Source organism: Erpetoichthys calabaricus, chromosome 2, assembly GCF_900747795.2.
Source record: "Erpetoichthys calabaricus chromosome 2, fErpCal1.3, whole genome shotgun sequence".
NCBI classification, from domain to species: Eukaryota; Metazoa; Chordata; class Cladistia; order Polypteriformes; family Polypteridae; genus Erpetoichthys; species Erpetoichthys calabaricus.
The window spans coordinates 280972717-280997675 of NC_041395.2; the positions used below are offsets into that span (position 1 = coordinate 280972717).

Sequence of the window (24959 nt, forward strand, 5' to 3'; positions counted from 1 at the left end):
CTGACAAACAAAAAAGTAAAGAACCCAAAATAAGCTAGTGGTCAAACAACGTTTATCCAAAATGCACAACAGAAGCCTAAGGCAAACCACTGCAGTTGAAGAAAAAATAACGTGAACATCATTTAGTTCTGCAAGAAAAATCAGAAATTTTTGCCTGTTTGCTGCAATGCCATAACCTTTTCTAAAAAGAATCGCTACTGCAATGTCACACTCCAGAGCACTCAAACTCTTCATGTGCTCTAGAACAGGGGTAGGCAACGTCGGTCCTGGAGTGCCACAGTATGTGCAGGTTTTTGTTCCAACCCAGTTCCTTAACGAGAACTCAATTATTGCTGATGAAGCACATATTGCTTAAGTGACATTTTAATGCTTCATTTTAGTGGTCTCGCTTGTTAAGGTTCTCCAACCTTAATTGCTTATTTCAAGCTAAACTGCTGCATTCAGTGTTTTAATTGCTCCTTATTAGCAATAAGATGTAAAACAGGGGTAGGCAATGTCGGTCCTGGTGAGCCGCAGTGGCTACAGGTTTTCATTCCAACCCAATTGCTTAATTAGAAACCAATCATTGCCAATCTCAGACCTTATTTAATTTTATAGCTTGTTAGTCTGTGCAATGTAAGGCTTTTATATCGTAGATTTTTTTCCTTTCCAAGGATATCATCCAAATGATTTGAAGCCTAAAACAGATCATTTTCAGTCTGTCACATTTTTCTATTAAGTGTTTTATTAAATCAAACCGTGCATGATGAACACACACAGATGTAATTGGAAAAAAGCTAGCTGGAGAACTGCTGGCTGCTTTGTCTTTTACATCTTATTGCTAATAAGGAGCAATTAAAACACTGAATGCAGCAGTTTAAGATTGAAATAAGCAATTAAGGTTGGAGAACCTTAACAAGCGAGACCACTAAAATGAAGCATTAAAATGTCACTTAAGCAATATGTGCTTCATCAGCAATAATTGAGTTCTCGTTAAGGAACTGGGTTGGAACAAAAACCTGCACATACTGTGGCACTCCAGGACCGACGTTGCCTACCCCTGCTCTAGAACAATGAATGTCAAGATGACATCAAATAAAGTAACATGTAAGATACGGTAGTGGTGAACAGAAAAAGCTAGCAGTATGAAAAAACATGACAATACATTCAATCGACTTATAAATAGACTTTGGAGAGCTGCTCAGAATGAACAAGTAACATGGCAGTTTTTTAAGGAAAAACAATTGGGAAATGAAGTATCAGACTGGACCAGGAAGACACTTAGTGGACAGAAAAAAGATCAAAACACTGAGAAAGAAAAGAAACACTTCATCAAAACTCAATAAATAAAGCACAAATGTAATGACACAAAGCAAAAAGTCATAGCACTGAAATCTTTTTGGGAGTACCGTTTTGCTTCCTTACACTAACAGAGATTTGGAAATATACACAGAAATCCAAGTTTAGGATGCTAGAAGCTGTGTGCTGCCATCATGTAGGCAGTGCGATGACTTAATGTGTCACATGGCATCCATGTCTTGTAACCAACAACAGGCATTGTAACAGTAAATAAAAGGACCAATATGAGTCATGCAAAAACTGACACAAAATGGCAGCAACAATATCAATCAAAAAATAATATGTCATGGTCAGAATAATGATTATAAAGAAGAAAAGTCAAAAAATTGAAACATGAAAGCAAAAATTAGATGAAACTGGTTTATTGGGCATACAAAGCACTGTTTCAGAATACTAGGAAGTTGAAATAGAGAAGCTCACAATAGTGGGCTCATATTGCCTTTTTAATGATGGGGACTGACAGGTGAGAGAAACAACAAATTACAGTGTTCCTTACTTTGACTCCATTTAACCTCATTTCTTTTGTGCAAAACAATTTAGCAGGTAGGATTTTAATTATGGACCAGAAGAAGAAACATTAAGTCGGAACCCAAGCCAAGTGCATAAATCAAAAAGGAAACCAATCTATTGTCTGTCTAGAAATGAAACCCTAAACCCATAAAATAAATAAAAGTTTAATAACCAGGAATACACTAATTAAAAAGCTCACAAAACTCTTTTAGGTTTGTGTGAATTTCAGATAACCTGGAACTGTACAATGCTGACCTTTTATGAATTGATTTCCTTTGTTTCACAGTAAAATCAGCTCCACAAATTAGGAGCACCTGCGAAAAATAAGATGATACTGGAAAAACACTCAAAAAATTTGTAATGATAGGAAAATGAAATAAAAAAAAAAAAAATTGGGACTGAATTCTGTGACCCCAAAAACATTATAAGCAATAGTTTCTGCAGTCGATACTCATTCAGAACCGAGAAAAAAAATTAATAACACAAAACAATCATAGCAATTATCATGAAGCAATGCAGTTGTACTTCAGAGAAATTTTCATATCTACATTAAATGACAATACCAGCCAATAAGATATCTTAATTGATTCAGCAGTCAATTACTTTGAAAGGAAATTCCATATAGCAAATTTTCATTTATGTTTACTGCCTAACAATATGACCCTAAAATTTGTAATCAGAGATAATTTTAAATTGATTCTTGTTTAATACTTTTAGATATTTACATCAATTTGCCTAATTCTAGTCTTCCTTACAGGAAGATCACATTCACTTTGAAGGAATTTCAGCTCTCTTGAGTGACCGAACTCAGATGATCAGAGAAAGACTACATGCCAAAGAGTACAACTCGATGGCTGCAGTTTCTCTGTCTGCGAACCACCAAGGTAAATGCTTTAAATCAATTGATTTGTTATATATTTTGCAGTAAATGAAAGTGATTTTTTAAAGGGTGGTATTATTGAAATGTGCATGGCAGTGCACTTCAGTTTGATTTTTAGTCTGTGAATTGCCTGTGTGGAGTTTACATTATATTTATGTGGGTTTTCTCCTGATACATTGATTTTCACATACATCCTGCAGACTATTTTAAGCTTATCAAAGCTGCCACAGTTTGTCACAGTGTTATTGAGTGTTGATATGTGTGAGAACACTTCAATAAATTAATTCCCGATTTAAGGATGACACTTACTTTGCATTTTTCCTATTATATGCTTAGGTTTCCCGTAAACCTCAAATAGAAAAACTGGAGTGGAAAAATTGATAGACAGTTCAGCTTTGTGTGTGCTTAAACATTCTTGATATTATTATCAAGATTAAAAAATAAATGAGAACCCAAGTAAAACTTACTTACAAGGTTTTATGAATATGAAAGAAAATAAGAGAATGAAATATTAAGTAATGTTATTAAGGAAATAAGATAATGAATTGGTTTAGCAAGCTGCATGACAGATATTGCAGGTCATTAAATGAAATATTCACTATAACAGAAAAGGAAGTAATAAGAATGAGAAGGACATTAATACCTACACAGTACAGACATGGTTTTTGCCAAGTACAAAGAGTAATAAAACTTTGAAAGGTCTGTGGATGTTTGCTTTAAAATTATTAGAATTAAAATGTTCAATTGTAGTTTGGAGAGATGGCAAAATTAATAAAGAGCCTGGTATTAAAATACCAAGTGAGATTATTTGCATAAATCAATATACTGTGATGAAACAAATAGAAACCTAAAAAAACCTAATAACTAAATCATGACAGGTTTATGACACCTAGGTGACCCTAGCAAATCAGTCATAATGTCTATGCTCAACTTATGCTGCCTAATGAATTTGGAAATTAAAAACTCTAATATAATTCAAAATGACTAATATACAGTAAATCCACCCATCCATTCATTCATTTTCTAGTCTGGTTATCCATGAAAGACCACCATAAGATTGGGTCTATACTTGCTGCACTGTGAGCAAGACAGGAACCAGTTCTAAATAGGGTACTGGTCTGTCACAGGGCACGTTCATGTGCAAAGCCACACTTACTCATTTTGGACCAGTTTAAAACCACAAGTTAGTCTAACATGTGCATCTTTGGATCGTGGGAGGAAACTGAAGTCAAAACAGAAAACCCCACAAAGACACACAGAAATAATGTGTAAATACCACAAAGACAGTGCCCAAGCTGGGATTTGAACCCAGGACTGTGAAACAATGACAAAGCTGTTTCTGGTGGATGTTTCAACTCAGATATAAAAATAAGTAGCAAAAAAAATTTATATTAAAAATTAGTGTGTTTATCAAAACACACTGAGAGATGAGCAAAAGAAAAACTCAACACATGTAATAAATAAAGCACCAAAAGTAAATCTTTCTTGACCTACTGGGCCTGATTAATTTGCTGACTGGGTGGAGTGCCTTCTATTTTTCCCATTTTCAACATCACTACTGAGTCACTACTACATACTGTATTACTGAGCCTGCTCTCTCAATTAAAGGATGAATAGCTTTTAAATATGTATAGCTATATGTTTTTTTGTATTGAGCAGCAGGGACCCATCAATTCCATGTGGAGTACCACAGCTGTCATGTAGCAAGCAGGAGGGAATTCAGTGACTTCTTCTGATTTTCTTATGGTCTGTTTCTCAATCAGATATCCTTGGCCTAACTACTTCAGGGATATACTTTGTAGCTACAGAGATTATTATCACCTAATTGCTTATTCCTATGCATACTATCTATTAAAATATTCACTATTAAGTTTTTCTAGAGCCAGCACAGTTAATACTCCCTGTTTGTATATACTGTATAGTGTGAGGTTTCTAAACTCTTTTGGGATTCCCCCCAACAGAATGACATGCCAAAGAGCGTCCAGAAGCGCGATCGCCGTGTCTGTGGAAGACTGCATATCCATTTCTGGGGCAACTACAGGCTCACATCGCTGCAGCGGCTCGCCACAGAAGCAAATCTGAGCCGATTGTGGTCGCACTATAAGCACCTGTTGTTGATGGGTGATACATTGAACATTATAAATGCAGGGAACAGTCGCATGCATCACAATATATACAGAGAGACACCCCTACCTACCTCCCCGTAACCTGGCCTCTCTCTTTCTCCCTCCAGTGAAACCCTTACCCAAGCTCAATGAGTATGTTGACTCAATGCAGCTTTAAAAACTTTGTGTCAGGGTTACTTCTACCCAATCCTGGAAGCACTTGTTGATTCAGGGACAGCTCTACTTTTGCATCACTAACACAAGGGTAGAGGTTTCTATAGTTGCCTCTGGGGTTCTCTGTACTGTTTATAGGGATACCCAGGTTGTCTGTCCCTCTTTCCCTGGAGAAAGAATGAGAGATAAAAAAATGGTGCCCTTAGGGCCCTTAAGGTTTACCCTGCTGTTCCAGATCTCTGGTTCTGTCACCTGGTATTGAGACTTTAACAGGTTTCATTACCTGTTTCAGGCTATTGTCTCACAGACCTGTATTTAACAACGCTAACCGTGCTTAGCCCGTTAATGAAACCCCTAAAGTGACAATCCCCCTGAACAACTGAGACCAGAAAGTGAAAAAATATTAAGAGCTTAGTGTATTTATGAAGGCACATACAAAGATAAAAGATTAAATGCAAAATATAAGTAATAATAAAAATTTATATTCTTGCAACATCCAGAAATGACAACAATGTTTCAGGCATTCCTTTCTATCTTCAAGATGATTTCTCTGTTTTCAAAATCTCATTAGTTTATATAAAAGACTTTTTTAACACAGGTGTCTGTATCCTCATACTTCTTAATTAACTTTTGTCCAACCCTGGAGTTTCCTTTTTGAGATAGTGTTATACTTCTTTTGAAATGAACAGTTTCTTTTTATATCTATATCACATAATTAAAATATATTTTTCTTTGTAAAATTAATATTCTGTTATTTCTATTTTATCTGTATTTCATACTTGATATTATCTAAACACATTATCATGACTACATTTTCAGTTAGTTATTTCAAAATGTAACAGTTCAAAAGATCAGCTTCTTGTGCTGTATTTGGCAGTTGGTTTAAAAATAAAGTTACAGTTCAAAAGTTCAGTTCTTTTTGCAGTTCTTCACAAAATGTGGTTTTCAGCTGACACTATAAACTTCATGCTTGACTTTTTGTTCAATTTTCAAATTTTCCAAACTGTCTCCAGTCCATTTCTAACCCGATTTGGTTCTTTAGGCTGTGTTTTCACTAGTGGGCTAAGGTTGTCTAGTTTCTTCACAGTACTTCTGAGCAATGATGGGCACATATTTGGAGAATATTTTTGAATCATCCCCACTTAAAATGGTCATTTTGCTTCAGTTATCTCAGCTTGGGACAATGTATTGATCTCTGTCAGCCTGTGAGTTTATTAACCTTCCATCAGCTCACCGTGCCCTTGTTCTTTCTATAAGAAGGATCAGAAATTCCTAGCAACAGTTCTCTCCTCTTGCTTCCTGAAGGATCATCACATGTTGCTGACCAGGCTACATTTCACTGTGCTTCCCATGTCACCCTATCCTTATACCTTTAAGCATATCCTGTACATGTATAGGGCATACCCTCAATCTCCATCCTTGTGCACTAGCATAATGACATGCATGATCCCTGCTAGGCAAGCAATCACACAATCAATCACAGTAAAACTGATAAAATGGTAAAATAGACAAGATAACATCAAAAATATATGTAACAAACTTTTGCTTTGCCAACTTTTATTCCTGACATTCCGCATGTTGACTGGGCGCTTATCTTACTATGTGAAACATACCTTATTACATGTTTGTTTACTTCTTTGAATTTTTGTTGTTAATATGGCTCTGCCCCCTGCTTGCTTCACTCACCAACCCCCATGCAGGCGCTACGTGCTAGCCACTTCGCGACTCTGTCGATCACGTATGGGGAAGCAGATGTACAATTTAAACAGATTGTTAGTTTCATAGTAATTGTTACATATGCATAATAGACCTAACTATTTTGAGTTAATGTTTTCATATTTTACCCAATCACCACCAACTGTTTCAGCATAGTCTATTGATATGCATTTAAGCAATTTGCCGTGTAACCGATCGACAATTTTCACGTTAATTCGTTTGACTTCATAGTTTCTCGGTGTTAGGATTGCCCGTGTACTCATTTCTTCTGTTGATAACCCTTCGGGATGAAATTCTTCATTAAGATTTGGACATAATAAGTATTCTTTTATTGGGAACTTAAAGTGAGGAAAATGTAAAGATTTATAAGAGCTGAGAGTGCAGGAACTGTGTCTGGCAAAAGCATTCACACAAATGAGAGGTGAGAGGACCGTGGGCGTGGGCTGTTAACCATAAATGGTTGAGAGGAGGGCGGGACTTGAAAAAATCTCTTGGAAATAGTCTCGTCTCATCTCAAGATTTTCTTTTGTAATAGAGAGATATATTCATCCCAAAACAATGTATTGGTCAAAGCACGTTTGCATTTACTCTGTTTACCTTTTCAAATCCTCTTTTTGTTGTATTGTTGCTTTTTGTATTTGGGATGAACATTGGAATTGTTTAAAAGTTGATATTTACACATTTTAATTTGTATTTTAGTAATATTAAGTTGCTGTGCAGTTTGCAGCATTTGCTGAGAAGTTAAACTTATTTATGAAATTATAAGAAGGTCTTCGACTTGTCATCACCAGTTACACTTTTCAGTGTAGGCATTAATTAATTCCTTGAGGCACAAGAAGACTAGGCCATTGTAGACTTTATGTGTCACAAGAAAGAACCTGAAGTGAAATCTGAAGTTAATTAGAAGCCAGTGTTGAGATGTTTGAACTTTATTCATTGAATCATATATCCTTGTTCGAGTTTTTGTGGAAATGTTGGAATTCAATGTAGGGTTGTAACAGAATGATTTATGTAACCAAAAGTAAAGCATTGCAGGAGACAGCTTGGACTCTCAAACACACTGTGTTCAGCATTATGACTCCAGTGAGCAATGTATGCTCTCTAGTAGTAAAGTTAAGATCTATGTATGCACTAACAACAACATTGTATCCACATCATGTAGTGGTTTACAAATGTGTTATTGAGATCAAATACATTCTTCTTTGCTAATTCACATGCATGTTGAGCAGATGTTCTGTATATGTATACAGATGGGTCAACCTCACATCTCATTCATGTGCTGCCCTTCTGTTTCCTTTCTTCAGAGCTTGATATCTATGGTATATCTGCGCCCATGTGTAAATGAGTAATTGTTTTCAATTACTCTACAAACAGTCAGTGGATCTCAGCCAATTAACTGCTGTACATTTGGTCCTTACCATGTGGACGCCTTAGTAATGATCTGCATTCAGTCACCATTGTGATTGAAGCCAGAGTGTGTCATAACTAATTGATTAAACAGTCAGCTTTGTCCCCTTTCTAAGAAACATCACAGTGTGTGTGTAGGTTCTTCAATAAATAAGAACTAAATGAGACATAAATGAATATTTTTGGAAGTCTGGTGGTGTTTTTCATGTATATGTTGGAAAATTTCAAGTAAAAAGTATTCACAATCATATTGGAAGGGTGCTAAATGAAAGAAAATAGAGGTGCATGGTAGAACAAAAGTGTGAAATATTATAATAGAGTCCCTGATGTCAGCATCCATTTAGTCACTCACAAATATCTCACTGTAGAATAGTAGGAAACACATATACTGTCTCCTATGAATAAGCTATAAATGGTGAGAAGGATGGGAGTGCTTTATTTTCAATACTGGTACATACAGTATTTCAGTTTGCTACATCTAAATGTACATTAGTTTGTGCTTACTTTCAAAGCAGATACCTATGCTCACATGGCTCTCTCTTTTTTCAATCTGTAGGCTCTCCTCCTTCTGCTTACTTGGTATGACCTTTCTTCTCTTAGGCATTCTTCTAACAGTCTGTATTCATATGGTCATTGGCCTTCAAAATAGTTGGTAGGTCCCTTTACAATAAAAGGTAAAGTACCACTTGTGGTTAGCGGAGATAGCCCAGAAGTTGTTAGAAATCCACATTTTGCACCTAGTACTTGTATGCAAAATTTGGTTGACCTAAGTGAAAATGCACTCAAGTTATCATGTTTACATACACACACACACACACACACACACACACAAACACACAGACATGCAGACATAATTCCAAAAATGGTATTTTTGGACTCAGGGAGGTCTAAAATGTCGAGATTCATCAAAATCTTGAAATGGAATTTTTGGAGGATTCCAGTACTTTCCTTTTACTTCATATACGAGAAAGTCAGGGAGGTTTAAAATAATAATAATAATAATAATAAATTTTATTTATATTGCACTTTATATTTTAGCAATCCCAAAGTGCTACATGTCATCAACATCGAATTTTTGGACATTTACAATACTTTCCCTATACTTTGTATACAAGAAAGTAAGAAAAAAGCTAATTTCAAGTGTCCATCTAGCCTAATTGTTTTTTTGAAAGCAGGAGTAAAGGATACAATTTGTGGTTCATAACAACAAAAATCAGTGACGGAAAATGTGCTCTAAGATGGAGAGAAATCATATGCTCTTTAAGAAACCTGACCTAAATCAATATTTCTTAACCCATAGAATACGGTCCAAATATGGGTCACTGGACACCCGAGATTGGATGTCAGCTAAATAAATAAAAAAATCTGCCATTTTTTCATTTCAGTTATGTACCCAGTCAAAAGAAACATTTGACTCCTGCATACTGAGGAATTGAAATAACTGACAAAAGTTCATTTACGAGCAGATGTATAACTGTTAAACACCGCATGCTTCATTAATAAGGCCACGAACATGGACAAGTCCCTCAAAGTCCCCATAGCATCACCTACTCTGAACTCTTCCATTTCCATATCAGCCTTACAAGATTCATCCCAAAATCCTGAACCAAACAACCCAGATTTTCTGAGGTATAAATCTACTTCTACTGTGAACTGTGGCAAGCAGCAACTGTTGTGTGTTATCTGCATTGTTGTACTACCAAATGACGCCATTAGCTATAAAGACATCTGGAAACAAAGTATGCTACTCACAGATGTAAATCATTCAGCTTCTTTAAATGAAAAAATGAAATTCTTAGACCTTCACAAAAAACATTCTGGTGTGATTTTACAACAAGCCAGCAGTCACTTGGGGCATCGTCTTATTGTACATCAAACTGACAAATAAAAGAAAGTGCATACAATTCCAGAACAACTGTTCTTGCCTTGTGCAGTAAATTTGTGCATAGAAATTCTAGATGAGTCAGACAAGTCAGCCACTTGCAAATTAAAACTCGTTACTCTCTGCACTGTCTTCATTTACAGTACCACTGGTTTTGACAAACTTGTGAAAATCAGACAAGCTCAGGTTGCATATTAAAAAGACAAATGAACACTAAATTTGATTCAGTTTTGAACACTGGAGTATCTAGGAATTTGTGGATAAATACTGTTTGTATTTAATCTAATATGTACACTGTTTACATGTTGAATTTATATTTACTGTTGTTTGTTATCATGTGCCATTCAGGGGAAAGTGTTGGATAATGTACATTAAAATTACTGTTAATAATATTCCATCGTTAAATAAAAATTGGGCATCAAGGTCAAAAACAATGAGGACCATTAACCAAAATTGTCCTGATTGGGTGCCTGTCGTTAAATTCTCTACATAGTCAAAATTGAATCCATCCATTCACCATCTATTTTTGAACCTGCCTAATATAATATTTACCTTTAGGTAGCAGGGAGCAATCCACCCGTATCAGAGTAATGTAACATGTTTCTGTTTGGAATGTGAAGGAATAACCCACCCAAACTGAGAAAATATTCAGACTCCATACAGACGACTTGGATTTGAACCAGGAATGCTGGACTTGTGAGGAAATGCATTATCAACTGTGCCTCTCACAATAAAATATTTAAAGTGGAAGGTGTAACATTTATCAATTAAAAAACACAGTAATATTAATATCATGGAAATATACTTTGTCTTCATTGATCTAGCAATAGCCACATGCAGTTTGATCCAAATTCCTTACACAAATATACAACAGATTGCCCATGACATGTAAGATGTTAGAGTGGAATTATTGTATTGTCACCTGAGAAGTCAAGCAAAATGACACCTTTTATTGTCAAGCAAAATGACACCTTTTATTGGCTAACTGAAACAATTACAATATGCAGCTCAGGCCCCTTCTTCAGGCAAGATCTTGAGTTGCCTCGAAAGCTTGCATAGTGTAATCTTTTTAGTTAGCCAATAAAGGGTGTCATTTTGCTTGATCCAAGTCTCATTTCTGCAGTACTGATTCCTGTACATTTACGGATGAAATTGGTTTTAAAAGTAATTACATAACTTCATTTAATGATATTTGAACAGATATAAAGAAAATTCCCATAAGTAAATGTCTACAAACAAGATTTACCTACAGAGTTCTTAAATTTATTTGAAGCCTTGGATTTGTAAATATTTTACGACCATCCCATTTAACTGACAAATTAGCTACCATCCCTTGAGAACATGGCCATGTACTTATTTTACATACAGTCTCAAGTATTTTGTTGGAAAATCAAAATGACACAAGGACATCTTCAATACTGCTTGTTCCCACCCACAGCAGTAAACTTTTATCTGAAGCTGCAAAGCGTAAAGTCACGTCTCCTGAGTCCTGTTAGAGTCCTGCATGAATGCATGCCTATAAATGCCTGTCATATGCTCCGGATATTGAATGAGACTTTTCCCAGATTGCATCATAAGGTTGCAGATCGTCTCTAATAAAATCCTTACTTATTAGGTTGTCACTTATGTATTTGTTGTGGATGATAGTTTAGTTGGTCATTTTACAGCAGTGCATGATGAGTGTATTGGTTCAGACCTGAGGTGCTACAAAATTGCTGCAGGAGTGTCAGGGTCTGCTTGTACCATCCATCCATCCATCCATCCATTTTCCAACCCGCTGAATCCGAACACAGGGTCACGGGGGTCTGCTGGAGCCAATCCCAGCCAACACAGGGCACAAGGCAGGGACTTGTACCATGCAGCTTAAAATAATTATCTTATGCTATGCAAAATAAATGTCCTGTGTAATTTATGTTATTGCAAATAAAATGTCTCACCTTATTTCTGCATATGCACAATGAAAACCTTCAGACTCCAAAGAGACAGGGGCCAAATGCAGGAATCAAACGGAGACCAATGTATCTGTGAGGCAGCAGCACCAACCAAAGTGCCACTCATGTCATAAAATATAATGCTTAATTTAGTCAGTTAATTCTCCAAGGCTTCATTTAAGCCTTATTTCTAATTTTAATAATGAATACTGATATATATATATATATATATATATATATATATATATATATATATATATATATATATATATATATATATATATATATATATTTATCCATCCATTATGCAACCTGCTATATCCTAACTACAGGGTCACGGGGGTCTGCTGGAGCCAATCCCAGCCAACACAGGGCGCAAGGCAGGAATATATATATATATATAGGGCGGCACGGTGGCGCACTGGGTAGCGCTGCTGCCTCGCAGTTGGGAGACCTGGGGACCTGGGTTCACTTCCCGGGTCCTCCCTGCGTGGAGTTTGTATGTTCTCCCCGTGTCTGCGTGGGTTTCCTCCGGGTGCTCTGGTTTCCTCCCACAGTCCAAAGACATGCAGGTTAGGTGGATTGGCAATTCTAAATTGGCCCTAATGTATGCTTGGTGTGTGGGTGTGTTTGTGTCTGTCCTGCGGTGGGTTGGCACCCTGCCCAGGATTGGTTCCTGCCTTGTGCCCTGTGTTGGCTGGGATTGGCTGCAGCAGACCCCCGTGACCCTGTATTTGGATTCAGCGGGTTGGAAACTGGATGGATGGATGGATATATATATATATATATATATATATATATATATTATATTTATGGCATTCATGGTCTGAATCACAATCTAATTGTATGGGTGGTTACCTACCAGGTAACGCTTGTGGTTGGTCAGCAAGTCGGGTAACATCCGCCACGGTGCCCTCTTTCAGTTGCGAGAAGCAGATCATAGAAGCATAGAATTCTGGGCTCATCAGGTGTACACACTCACTGCATCCCCTCTTGGGAATCGAACTTTTCGAACGTCAGTGCCAGAGGCGAAGCCCCTAATATATATATATATATATATATATACCCCTCCTTTAACCGTCACCTTATCGTGGTGGAGGGGTTTGCGTGTCCCAATGATCCTAGGAGCTCTGTTGTCCGGGGCTTTATGCCCCTGGTAGGGCCACCCAAGGCAAACTGGTCCTAGGTGAGGGATGAGACAAAGAGCGGTTAAACAAACCTCCTATGAAGAAAAACAATTTTGGACGGCGTTTTCCCTTGCCCAGACGCGGGTCACCGGGGCCCCACTCTGGAGCCAGGCCTGGAGGTGGGGCTCGATGGCGAGCGCCTGGTGGCCGGGCCTGCACCCATGGGTCTCGGCCGGGCACAGCCCGAAGAGGCAACGTGGGTCCCCCTTCCCATGGGCTCACCACCTATGGGAGGGGCCAAGGAGGTCGGGTGCAGTGTGAGTTGGGTGGTGGCCGAAGGCGGGGACCTTGGCGGTCCGATCCTCGGCTACAGAAACTGGCTCTTGGGACGTGGAATGTCACCTCTCTGAAGGGGAAGGAGCCTGAGCTAGTGCGCAAAGTTGAGAGGTTCCGGCTAGATATAGTCGGACTCACCTCGACGCACAGCTTGGACTCTGGAACCAATCTCCTTGAGAGGGGCTGGACTCTCTACCACTCTGGAGTTGCCCCCGGTGAGAGGCGCCGAGCAGGTGTGGGTATACTTATTGCCCCCCAACTTGGAGCCTGTACATTGGGGTTTACCCCGGTGGACGAGAGGGTAGCCTCCCTTCGCCTTCAGGTGGGGGGACGGGTCCTAACTGTTGTTTGTGCGTATGCACCGAACAGCAGTTCGGAGTACCCACCCTTTTTGGAGTCCCTGGAGGGGGTGCTAGAGGGCATACCTTCTGGGGACTCCCTCGTTCTGCTGGGAGACTTCAATGCTCACGTGGGCAATGACAGTGAGACCTGGAAGGGCGTGATTGGGAGGAATGGCCCCCCTGATCTGAACCCGAGCGGTGTTTTGTTATTGGACTTCTGTGCTCGTCACGGATTGTCCATAACGAACACCATGTTCAAGCATAGGGGTGTTCATATGTGCACTTGGCACCAGGACACCCTAGGCCTCAGTTCGATGATCGACTTTGTGGTCGTGTCATCGGACTTGCGGCCACATGTCTTGGACACTCGGGTGAAGAGAGGGGCGGAGCTGTCAACTGATCACCACCTGGTGGTGAGTTGGCTTCGATGGTGGGGGAGGATGCCGGTCAGGCGTGGTAGGCCCAAACGTGTTGTGAGGGTCTGCTGGGAACGTCTGGCAGAGCCCCCTGTCAGAAGTAGCTTCAACTCCCACCTCCGGCAGAACTTCGACCACATCCCGAGGGAGGTGGGGGACATTGAGTCCGAATGGGCCATGTTCCGTGCCTCTATTGTTGAGGCAGCTGACCGGAGCTGTGGCCGTAAGGTGGTCGGTGCCTGTCGTGGCGGCAATCCCCGAACCCGCTGGTGGACACCGGCGGTGAAGGATGCCGTCAAGCTGAAGAAGGAGTTCTACAGGACCCTTTTGTCCTGTGGGACCCCGGAGGCAGCTGATAGGTACCGGCAGGCCAAGCGGAATGCGGCTTTGGTGGTTGCTGAGGCAAAAACTCAGGCGTGGGAGGAGTTTGGGGAGGCCATGGAGAATGACTTTCGGACGGCTTCGAGGAGATTCTGGTCCACCATCCGGCATCTCAGGAAGGGGAAGCAGTGCAGTGTCAACACTGTATATGGTGGGGATGGTGCGCTGCTGACCTCGACTCGGGACGTTGTGGGTCGGTGGGGGGAATACTTCGAAGACCTCCTCAATCCCATTAACATGCCTTCCAATGAGGAAGCAGAGCCTGGGGACTCAGAGGTGGGCTCCCCCATCTCTGGGACTGAGGTCACCGAGGTGGTCAAAAAACTCCTTGGTGGCAGGGCCCCGGGGGTGGATGAGATACGCCCGGAGTTCCTCAAGGCTCTGGATGTTGTAGGACTGTCTTGGCTGACACGCCTCTGCAACATCGCATGGACATCAGGGACAGTGCCTCTGGATTGGCAGACCGGGGTGGTGGTCCCCCTCTTTAAGAAGGGGGATCGGAGGGTGTGTTCCAACTACAGAGGGATCACACTCCTCAGCCTCCCTGGAAAAGTCTATTCAGGGGTCCTGGAGAGGAGGGTCCGTCGGATAGTCGAGCCTCGGATTCAGGAGGAACAGTGTGGTTTTCGTCATGGTCGCGGAACAGTGGACCAGCTCTATACCCTTAGCAGGGTCCTGGAGGGTGCATGGGAGTTTGCCCAACCAGTCTACATGTGTTTTGTGGACTTAGAAAAGGCATTCGACCGTGTCCCTCGGGGAATCCTGTGGGGGGTACTCCGAGAGTATGGGGTACCGGCCCCCCTGATAAGGGCTGTTCAGTCCCTGTACGATCGGTGCCAGAGCTTGGTCCGCATTGCCGGCAGTAAGTCGAACCCGTTTCCAGTGAGAGTTGGACTCCGCCAGGGCTGCCCTTTGTCACCGATTCTGTTCATAACTTTTATGGACAGAATTTCTAGGCGCAGCCAGGGTGTTGAGGGGGTCCGGTTTGGTGGGCTCAGGATTGGGTCACTGCTTTTTGCAGATGATGTTGTCCTGTTTGCTTCATCAGGCCGTGATCTTCAGCTCTCTCTGGATCGGTTCGCAGCCGAGTGTGAAGCGGCTGGGATGAGAATCAGCACCTCCAAATCCGAGACCATGGTCCTCAGCCGGAAAAGGGTGGAGTGCCATCTCAGGGTTGGTAGCGAGATCCTGCCCCAAGTGGAGGAGTTCAAGTATCTCGGGGTCTTGTTCACGAGTGAGGGAAGAATGGAGCGTGAGATCGACAGGCGGATCGGTGCGGCATCCGCAGTAATGCGGGCATTGCATCGGTCTGTCGTGGTGAAAAAGGAGCTGAGCCGCAAGGCGAAGCTCTCAATTTACCAGTCGATCTATGTTCCTACCCTCACCTATGGTCATGAGCTATGGGTAGTGACCGAAAGAACGAGATCGCGAATACAAGCGGCTGAAATGAGTTTCCTCCGCAGGGTGTCTGGGCTTTCCCTTAAAGATAGGGTGAGAAGCTCAGTCATCCGGGAGGGGCTCAGAGTAGAGCCGCTGCTCCTCCGCATCGAGAGAAGTCAGATGAGGTGGCTCGGGCATCTGATCAGGATGCCTCCTGGACGCCTCCCTGGTGAGGTGTTCCGGGCACGTCCAACCGGGAGGAGGCCCCGGGGAAGACCCAGGACACGCTGGAGGGACTATGTCTTTCGACTGGCCTGGGAACGCCTTGGGATTCTCCCGGAAGAGCTAGAAGAAGTGGCCGGGGAGAGGGAAGTCTGGGCATCTCTGCTCAAGCTGCTGCCCCCGCGACCCGACCTCGGATAAGCGGGAGACAATGGATGGATGGATGGATGGATATATATATATATATATATATATATATATATATATATATATACAGTGGTGTGAAAAACTATTTGCCCCCTTCCTGATTTCTTATTCTTTTGCATGTTTGTCACACAAAATGTTTCTGATCATCAAACACATTTAACCATTAGTCAAATATAACACAAGTAAACACAAAATGCAGTTTTTAAATGATGGTGTTTATTATTTAGGGAGAAAAAAAATCCAAACCTACATGGCCCTGTGTGAAAAAGTAATTGCCCCCTTGTTAAAAAATAACCTAACTGTGGTGTATCACACCTGAGTTCAATTTCCGTAGCCACCCCCAGGCCTCATTACTGCCATACCTGTTTCAATCAAGAAATCACTTAAATAGGAGCTGCCTGACACAGAGAAGTAGACCAAAAGCACCTTAAAAGCTAGACATCATGTCAAGATCCAAAGAAATTCAGGAACAAATGAGAACAGAAGTAATTGAGATCTATCAGTCTGGTAAAGGTTATAAAGCCATTTCTAAAGCTTTGGGACTCCAGCGAACCACAGTGAGAGCCATTATCCACAAATGGCAAAAACATGGAACAGTGGTGAACCTTCCCAGGAGTGGCCGGCCGACCAAAATTACCCCAAGAGCGCAGAGACGACTCATCCAAGAGGTCACAAAAGACCCCAGGACAACGTCTAAAGAACTGCAGGCCTCACTTGCCTCAATTAAGGTCAATGTTCACGACTCCACCATAAGAAAGAGACTGGGCAAAAACGGCCTACATGGCAGATTTCCAAGACGCAAACCACTGTTAAGCAAAAAGAACATTAGGGCTCGTCTCAATTTTGCTAAGAAACATCTCAATGATTGCCAAGACTTTTGGGAAAATACCTTGTGGACTGATGAGTCAAAAGTTGAACTTTTTGGAAGGCAAATGTCCCATTACATCTGGCGTAAAAGGAACACAGCATTTCAGAAAAAGAACATCATACCAACAGTAAAATATGGTGGTGGTAGTGTGATGGTCTGGGGTTGTTTTGCTGCTTCAGGACCTGGAAGGCTTGCTGTGATAGATGGAACCATGAATTCTACTGTCTACCAAAAAATCCTGAAGGAGAATGTCCGGCCATCTGTTCGTCAACTCAAGCTGAAGCGATCTTGGGTGCTGCAACAGGACAATGACCCAAAACACACCAGCAAATCCACCTCTGAATGGCTGAAGAAAAACAAAATGAAGACTTTGGAGTGGCCTAGTCAAAGTCCTGACCTGAATCCAATTGAGATGCTATGGCATGACCTTAAAAAGGCGGTTCATGCTAGAAAACCCTCAAATAAAGCTGAATTACAACAATTTTGCAAAGATGAGTGGGCCAAAATTCCTCCAGAGCGCTGTAAAAGACTCATTGCAAGTTATCGCAAACGCTTGATTGCAGTTATTGCTGCTAAGGGTGGCCCAACCAGTTATTAGGTTCAGGGGGCAATTACTTTTTCACACAGGGCCATGTAGGTTTGGATTTTTTTTTCTCCCTAAATAATAAAAACCACCATTTACAAACTGCATTTTGTGTTTACTTGTGTTATATTTGACTAATGGTTAAATGTGTTTGATGATCAGAAACATTTTGTGTGACAAACATGCAAAAGAATAAGAAATCAGGAAGGGGGCAAATAGTTTTTCACACCACTGTATATATACTAGGGGCTGTGCCCCCTACTCGCTTTGCTCGCCCGCCCCACAAATCCCACCCCCGCGTGCTTGCTTCATGCTAGCCATTTCGCATCTCTGCCACTCGCGTTGTCAAGGGGCGGGGGGGGAGGACTGAACGTATGCTAAAGACGGATCAGCTGCTGGCTTACTGCTAGCTGCTGCCGAGCTGTGTGATCTGCATGTTGCGCTGCGCGTTGATCATTTAAAAGCCTGTACAGCAGCTGGTACTGCCTTGCTGCGTGATCTGCATGTCGCGCTTCCCGTCAATCATTTAAAACCCTGTAGACCAGCTGTCCTTTTGTCTCACTTCCTTGTCTCGTGGGATGTTAAAGTGTCTCTCCAAGATGATCACGTCTCGACCCAAATTTTTTTATTTAATACATATATATCCCACCTGCTCGATCTATCTATCTATCTATCTATCTATCTATCTATCTATCTATCTATCTATCTATCTGTCTGTCTGTCTGTCTGTCTGTCTGTCTGTCTGTCTGTCTGTCTGTCTGTCTGTCTGTCTGTTTTATTTCAAAAGGGAGTAGTGCTATATATATAAGCAATGATCTCTTAAGTGTTTTTCTTTACTGAAATTCAAAGAAGGTCTTTTTTTGAGCAACAAAGTGGCAGAGTTATTTCTACTGCTGCCTCACAGCTCCACTCGACTGACATCACATTCCTCCTGAGCCCTGACCAGTGGGGAGTTTTCCATTCCCGTGTTTACTGGAGTTTGTATATGGCTATCCTCCAGAATGGTATATATGTATGTGATCTATGACACCTTGGAAAAGGTTGCTTCTTGCCTTGAATTTGATGCTGCTGGGTTACACTCTGGCTCCATGCAGTCTTATGCAAGTAATTGGATTAAGTGGATTTAGACACTGGAATGAGGAATGATTCTCTTTCTCGTGCTCTGAATTGTGGACCAACAATGTCTCAAGGACAAAGTGCGATGAACGATATCCAGGTTTTAAATAATGGTCAAACCATTATCTAGATATTTAAATTACATTGTGTGGTGGAAAACAGGAACTGTAAAAGAATTGTCAATTTAATTAATTTTTTTAAATTATCAATAAATTATCTTACTGCTTTTAATTTCATGACCTTAGTATACAAGCATATTAACATTCTTTATTATTATTCAATGCATAATTCCATTACTTTTTTTACAGTTAAACAATTTAAGTTCTAAGCTTACTACTATAATTAACTATTTCAATGTCCTTATACTGTATACAGTAGATAATTGTGTATTAATTGCAACATACATTTACTGTAATTAGGAAAGTCTAACAAGTGACCTGATTCTCTAAAATAAATAAACCTAGATTTTTGGATTTCTTCTGTTACATCTTTATAACTTAAAATGTATACTGCCACATAGCATCGGATAAAAAAAAATGGTCTCATTGGCTAAAGTATCATTTTGCAGGTCTTTACTCTAATAATACTACCAGATTTAAAGAATCCAAGATGATACAGCATTTATTAAAATAGTACAGTATGTAATCCATCGGCATCTTGTAATACTCAGAATAGGATTAAAGAATTAACCTAAATTGAGCAGAAGATAAAGCCAGTTGATAGCATGTAAGCAGTAATTAGCATGCTTACTTACTGTATGGCAAAGCGTGCTGCCGAGTACCCTTTGGTTGCTCTCTTCGGATTACACTTCCAAACAGTATGCTATCACTTTGGATAAAGAGACATCTTGTTCACTGTTTGAGCAATAATGCATTCACAGGTGTCCACGGATCTCATTCTGAGCGCAGTGACACAAACAGTGTGTCGGGTGAAAGTTTCTCCACTGATGCTGACAAGAAACAAGGTGGGCAGTCAGTTCAGTCTTTTCCACAGTTGTGACTCTGATGGCACTTTCCAGACTAATGCATGAATCCTTGCTTGTACTAAGTCTTTCTAAAATCCTTTCAGAATAGAGAATAGAAGTTTGCATTTTATCTTGTATGTTGTTTTCTTCTGTGTGATCTTTATTATTTTTAATAAATTTGACTATCTGATTTACAGCTTCTGTAGCATATCCATAAAAAAACATAATTAGGATTTATTTTATTTTTTTTCTTTGCAAATCTTTTCTATTTCTGCAGTTCTACACAAGAAAATTAACCTTTTGTAGTCTCTGACTGTAGAAATGGGCTGACACAGTCTTCTGTTGTTTTTTACATTTTTAAGGGATTTTTAATCAGCAGATAGCTTGGGTCAATAGCAGCAAAAGAAAAACATCTGGGTGGTTTCCTGTTTTTGACCAAAGGTATGTGAATAAATAAACAAATCATATACTTTACATACTTACCGTATATATATATGTTTATTATTTTGGTCTATTGCTATATTCATTCTGCTTTTGGTGCTAATACAATTTATTGAATGTTTTTGTGTAAGAGGTTATTTATATCCTGCAGTTCTGTTTATCCCATTCAGTTCTAAAAGTTACTGTGCCTTGCTGTTTCACCCTTCTATCCTATCCTCTAATAATCCGCCTATCCATTAACAAAAGTGATCTTAATACAATATTCAGATGTTTTGTGCATGTCACAGTTGTGTTTGTGCGAACTTGTTCACTTTAAAATGTAAGAAACTGAGGAGAATGATTTAAAATGTGAAAGATTTTGTGTTTATTTACAGATTATTGGTGCTTATTGTAGAATAATTTGATTCAAATCATATTTTTTTCCAGAGTTTTTTAAATTTGATAAAGAACCTTTCCATAGTGGATAGCATCACATACATTAACAAAGAAGCTGCACTGCACCATACTAGTGATCTATAGCCACTTTAGTGTCATAAGCAAGATCAAACTGTAAGTCACTGGTAAAGCCACTAAACTTACTGGGTAATCTAAATAGGTAGCTTATTTAAAATTCTTATCCAAACATTTTTTTTTTAAACTGTCAGTTCCTATGCCTCAGCTATACTGTACACTTCAGTAATTTGTTCCTCATTCTCAAAACGATTTTTACGAAGAAATAATTCTTGGTTTCCAAATGTATTGTCCTTGATTTTCACCAGTGTCCTCAGTAACATAATTAACAATTGAAATGAAGATCTTTTGAGTTAGAGATCCAATGCTGTAGCTTTCTTGTCACAGTTCATATTATGTTTATGGCGATGACATTATAGTGACACTAGATTTACAATACTAGGGTGACATGGTAGAACAGGAGTATCCAAGATTTGAGTCCTGCAACAAGTCATTTTCCATGTGGTGTCTGCAGGTTCTCTCTATGTCTGTGTGAATTTTAATCCCACACAATCAATTAATTGGCAACTGGCACCTTGGAAATTTTCAGTTAATTGGCAACTGTAAATTAGCCCTGTGTGAATTCAAATGTGGGAATGTGCATGAATTCCCTGTGATGGACTGGTGCCCCTTCTTCAGGGTTGTTTCCCACCTTGCAACGATAGCTGCTTGGATAGGTTTGCCCTCACCCCATACTCTGAAAAGGATTGAGGGGGTTTGGACATTGAATGTATGCATATACAGTATATTAACTACACCAGAGTTCAGTAGACAAAATGTAATCTAATAATGTAAACCGTTTCTGAATTTAATTCTTAATTTAACTAGGTTAATGTGTCTGTTGCTAAAAATACCTCATTTTTGTTATCATGTTCATGACTCTGTTTACAAAATGAAGTACAGACAGGTATAATAATTTGTTTATACTAATTATATTTCTGCCTGGACCACCTGGCAGTATTTTCTGTTTTAAGTCTTTACAAAACAATGCTTTCATTACTTTGCAAAGTACTACTTTAACTGGCAGATGTTACTGGCACTAGGCCATTATACAGAATGATAGATCTGTACTTTCACATTCTGTTTAGGGTGATTCAGTATATTTTGCCACATTTACAAACAGAGCTGGAAAGATAAATTCTTCTAATCCCAAATAAATAAAAGCAGCTCCAAGTTGCTTGCTGAATCATCCTCAGATCCCCACTGCAGTAGTTCATTTAAGTCATTTAAACCTCTCTTGTCTCCATTCCACTGGGCACCAAGTCTCCATGATAGCAACTTGTGGATTCTGTTAATACAGTTTTCTTCATTGTCACAAATGCCCTTCCAGGTCTTGTGTTGCTACACTTATGTTACATTTCCTCATGGCTTTAATGGCTACTTGTTTAGTTTTACATTTGACCAAATTTGTATGTGACTGTGATTGAAAATCTGTCATTAAATGAGTTATGCACCACTAAAAAAGTTTACATTTCAAAATCTTACAATACATGATGTTTTTGGCACAAAAGTTAGCACAGTTGCTAATTTTACTCTGTGTGGAGTTATTCTCCATGCCAGAGTAGATTTTTCTCCTGGACTTGTGGTTTCCTCCCCACTTTCTAAAAGTGTGTGTTTCAGATGATCCTGTGCAAGTTTGTGTTTGGTGTGTGTGTGTGTATATGAGTGTGATCTATAATGGACATGCTCCCATGAAAGTTTGATTCCAGTCTGTACTCAGTGTTGCAGGAATGCTGCTATTATAGCCTCTAGCTATTTAACCCAAAACTGGATTAAGCTGGTTTGATAACAAATAGACTTTTCTGGCAAAGTTGTGTAAAAGTCAGACCAGTGTGAGGTATAGAATCTAACCTTAAAGTGTCTTTGTAAGCTACTTATCTAAACAACTTCAAAATCCACTGTACAGAAGCTGTTAAAACACGCTGTGTCACAACTATAGATTATTAATATATATCTTGATTAACTCATTGAAAATCTTGGCTATCAATATTTCCTTTATTGCACATACACAGCTATATAATACGTATATATATATGTTGTTTTTTATCAGTATGCTGCTGCTGGAGTATGTGAATTTTCTCTTGGGGATTATCTAGTATGTATCTATCTATCTATCTATCTATCTATCTATCTATCTATCTATCTATCTATCTATCTATCTATCTATCTATCTATCTATCTATCTGTCTGTCTGTCTGTCTGTCTGTCTGTCTGTCTGTCTGTCTGTCTGTCTGTCTGTCTGTCTGTCTGTCTGTCTGTGGTGTAGTGCAAAATTCAAGGGCACCTCCATAATAAAAAGGTTTGGGCACCCACCTCGACAAAAAAGCATGTATTTCAAAACTGCCTGCTATGTAAATAAACTTCTTTTCATGACCAGGTTCAATTAAACCTGTGGTTTACATGGCCATTTTGTTTTATTCAGGAGAAAAATACCTGTGACTTTAACATAATCATATTCATTTATTTGTGACTCCGGTGTTTTTGTTTACTTATTTATCTTCAAATTCTGCATATTGTTATTTTCTGGGTTTGGGGCTGACAGGTCGCTTGGGATATCTTTATTATTGAGCTTGTGATCATCTGCAATAGGAAGAGGTAGGTAGGGAGGGCACAGAGAAGAAGACTTTTCTGTCATGCTTACCACAGTGCTAGATTCACTTCACATGATCTGCTCCATTGATGACACTGGTAAAATTTTGCCTGCTGCCACTTCTGCTGATAAGCAAATGTGATCTTTGGAAGTTTGGAAATGGCTTCTTTGCCAATTGCTTGCTAGTGCATTTTTGAACATCACTTAGTTTTTTTCTTATCATGATGGAACTTGTCCTTGTTTACTAGCTAACTTATGCAGGTTCCAAGTATTATTGCACCTGCCTGTCTGTTACCTGTGACATCACATGATACAACAAACCAGGTTCTCACTGATTTACTTAACCTAATAACGCATAAAATAATCTTTTTTATTTTTAAAAAAATTAAATATGTATTTTTTGTTGCTGCCTTTTTGGAGGTCTAATAATCAGCCCTTTGGGCTTGGAGACCACCCTTAATTTATATACAGGGAAAGTATTATGAAAAGGTCAAAAGTTTGACATTTACACATTTTACCGTAAGCACTTCTTAACACAGTTTGACCACTTTTGGAGAGTTGTGTCTATGTACTCTGTGTTTGTGTCTGTGTCTTTCAGAATGAGAGTCTAAGCACATGATAACTCAAAAATTACTCACTCTTTCTGAAAGAAACCTGGCACCATTATTAGATCTGAAAAATGCCAGAAGTAACTGATTTTCAGCAAAATTGCACCAGTTGATTTTGACAATGATTGTGTATTTTTTGTGCACTTTTAATTAAAACTTTCTTAAAAGTAAAAAAAAAATTGTGCTGATAAAAGTTAAAAAAAGTTAAAAATTAAATCTGGTAGATCTTTAATTAACAAATGGTTTTTATAAAATTCACTGGTTTTGATCCATGCATGAGTTTTGTCAATATGACAAAAATCTGACCTCCCTTAAGTTCAATAATCATTCTTTTGTTGGCAAATCTTTTACACCAAGGTTGATTCTAATTTGTTCTTTTTGTTATTTGGAATTTTAAAAATATATATCTTCCACTGATGTGGCGATTTCTAAATTGCAGAGTGATAAATATCATTTCACATACAGCATTTATAATTACATTTCACTAAAATGTTATATGTTGGACACATTTGATTTTTTTACAGTGCCTTTCAAAGTATCACAGAGTGGCTTGCAAAGTAAATAATAAAATTATAAATTGATTTCAAAATAATTTTGCAGGTACAAATAATCAATTACAATGAAAAGTATGCAGTATAAAGGAATACACTGCATTTGCAGAAAGCAGTTACAGACAGTTCAGCCAGTACTCATTAGGAGAGTCGTAAATTCAAGAGAGAATATGTCAATTGCTAAGGCAAATATAGTTACATTAAAAAAGCTCTTTGGAGTACTGAGATGTACAATGCTTGCAGCATTTGTGAAACTGGTAGTTGTTTAAAATTTTCTCACTCTAGTTTGTGTTATAAGGAACAACTTAGCTGTTTCAGACATATTAAAACCACTATATTTTAAATCTGTTTACATTTTGGAACCCCAAGCCACTTTGACTATCTTTTGGCTAATTA

At 39.3% G+C, this 24959-nt stretch overlaps 1 protein-coding gene across 1 annotated transcript in view; it reads left to right on the forward strand.

Moving 5' to 3' along the window:
- The window catches only part of ptpn20 (protein tyrosine phosphatase non-receptor type 20), a 211339-nt gene that overhangs the window by 42129 nt on the left and 144251 nt on the right, over window positions 1-24959 (forward strand). The window contains exons 6-8 of the mRNA XM_051922606.1: window positions 2606-2732; window positions 19801-19884; window positions 20247-20325. Of these exons, the coding sequence (XP_051778566.1) occupies window positions 2606-2732; window positions 19801-19884; window positions 20247-20325 (290 nt within the window). The remainder of the gene's footprint in view (window positions 1-2605; window positions 2733-19800; window positions 19885-20246; window positions 20326-24959) is intronic.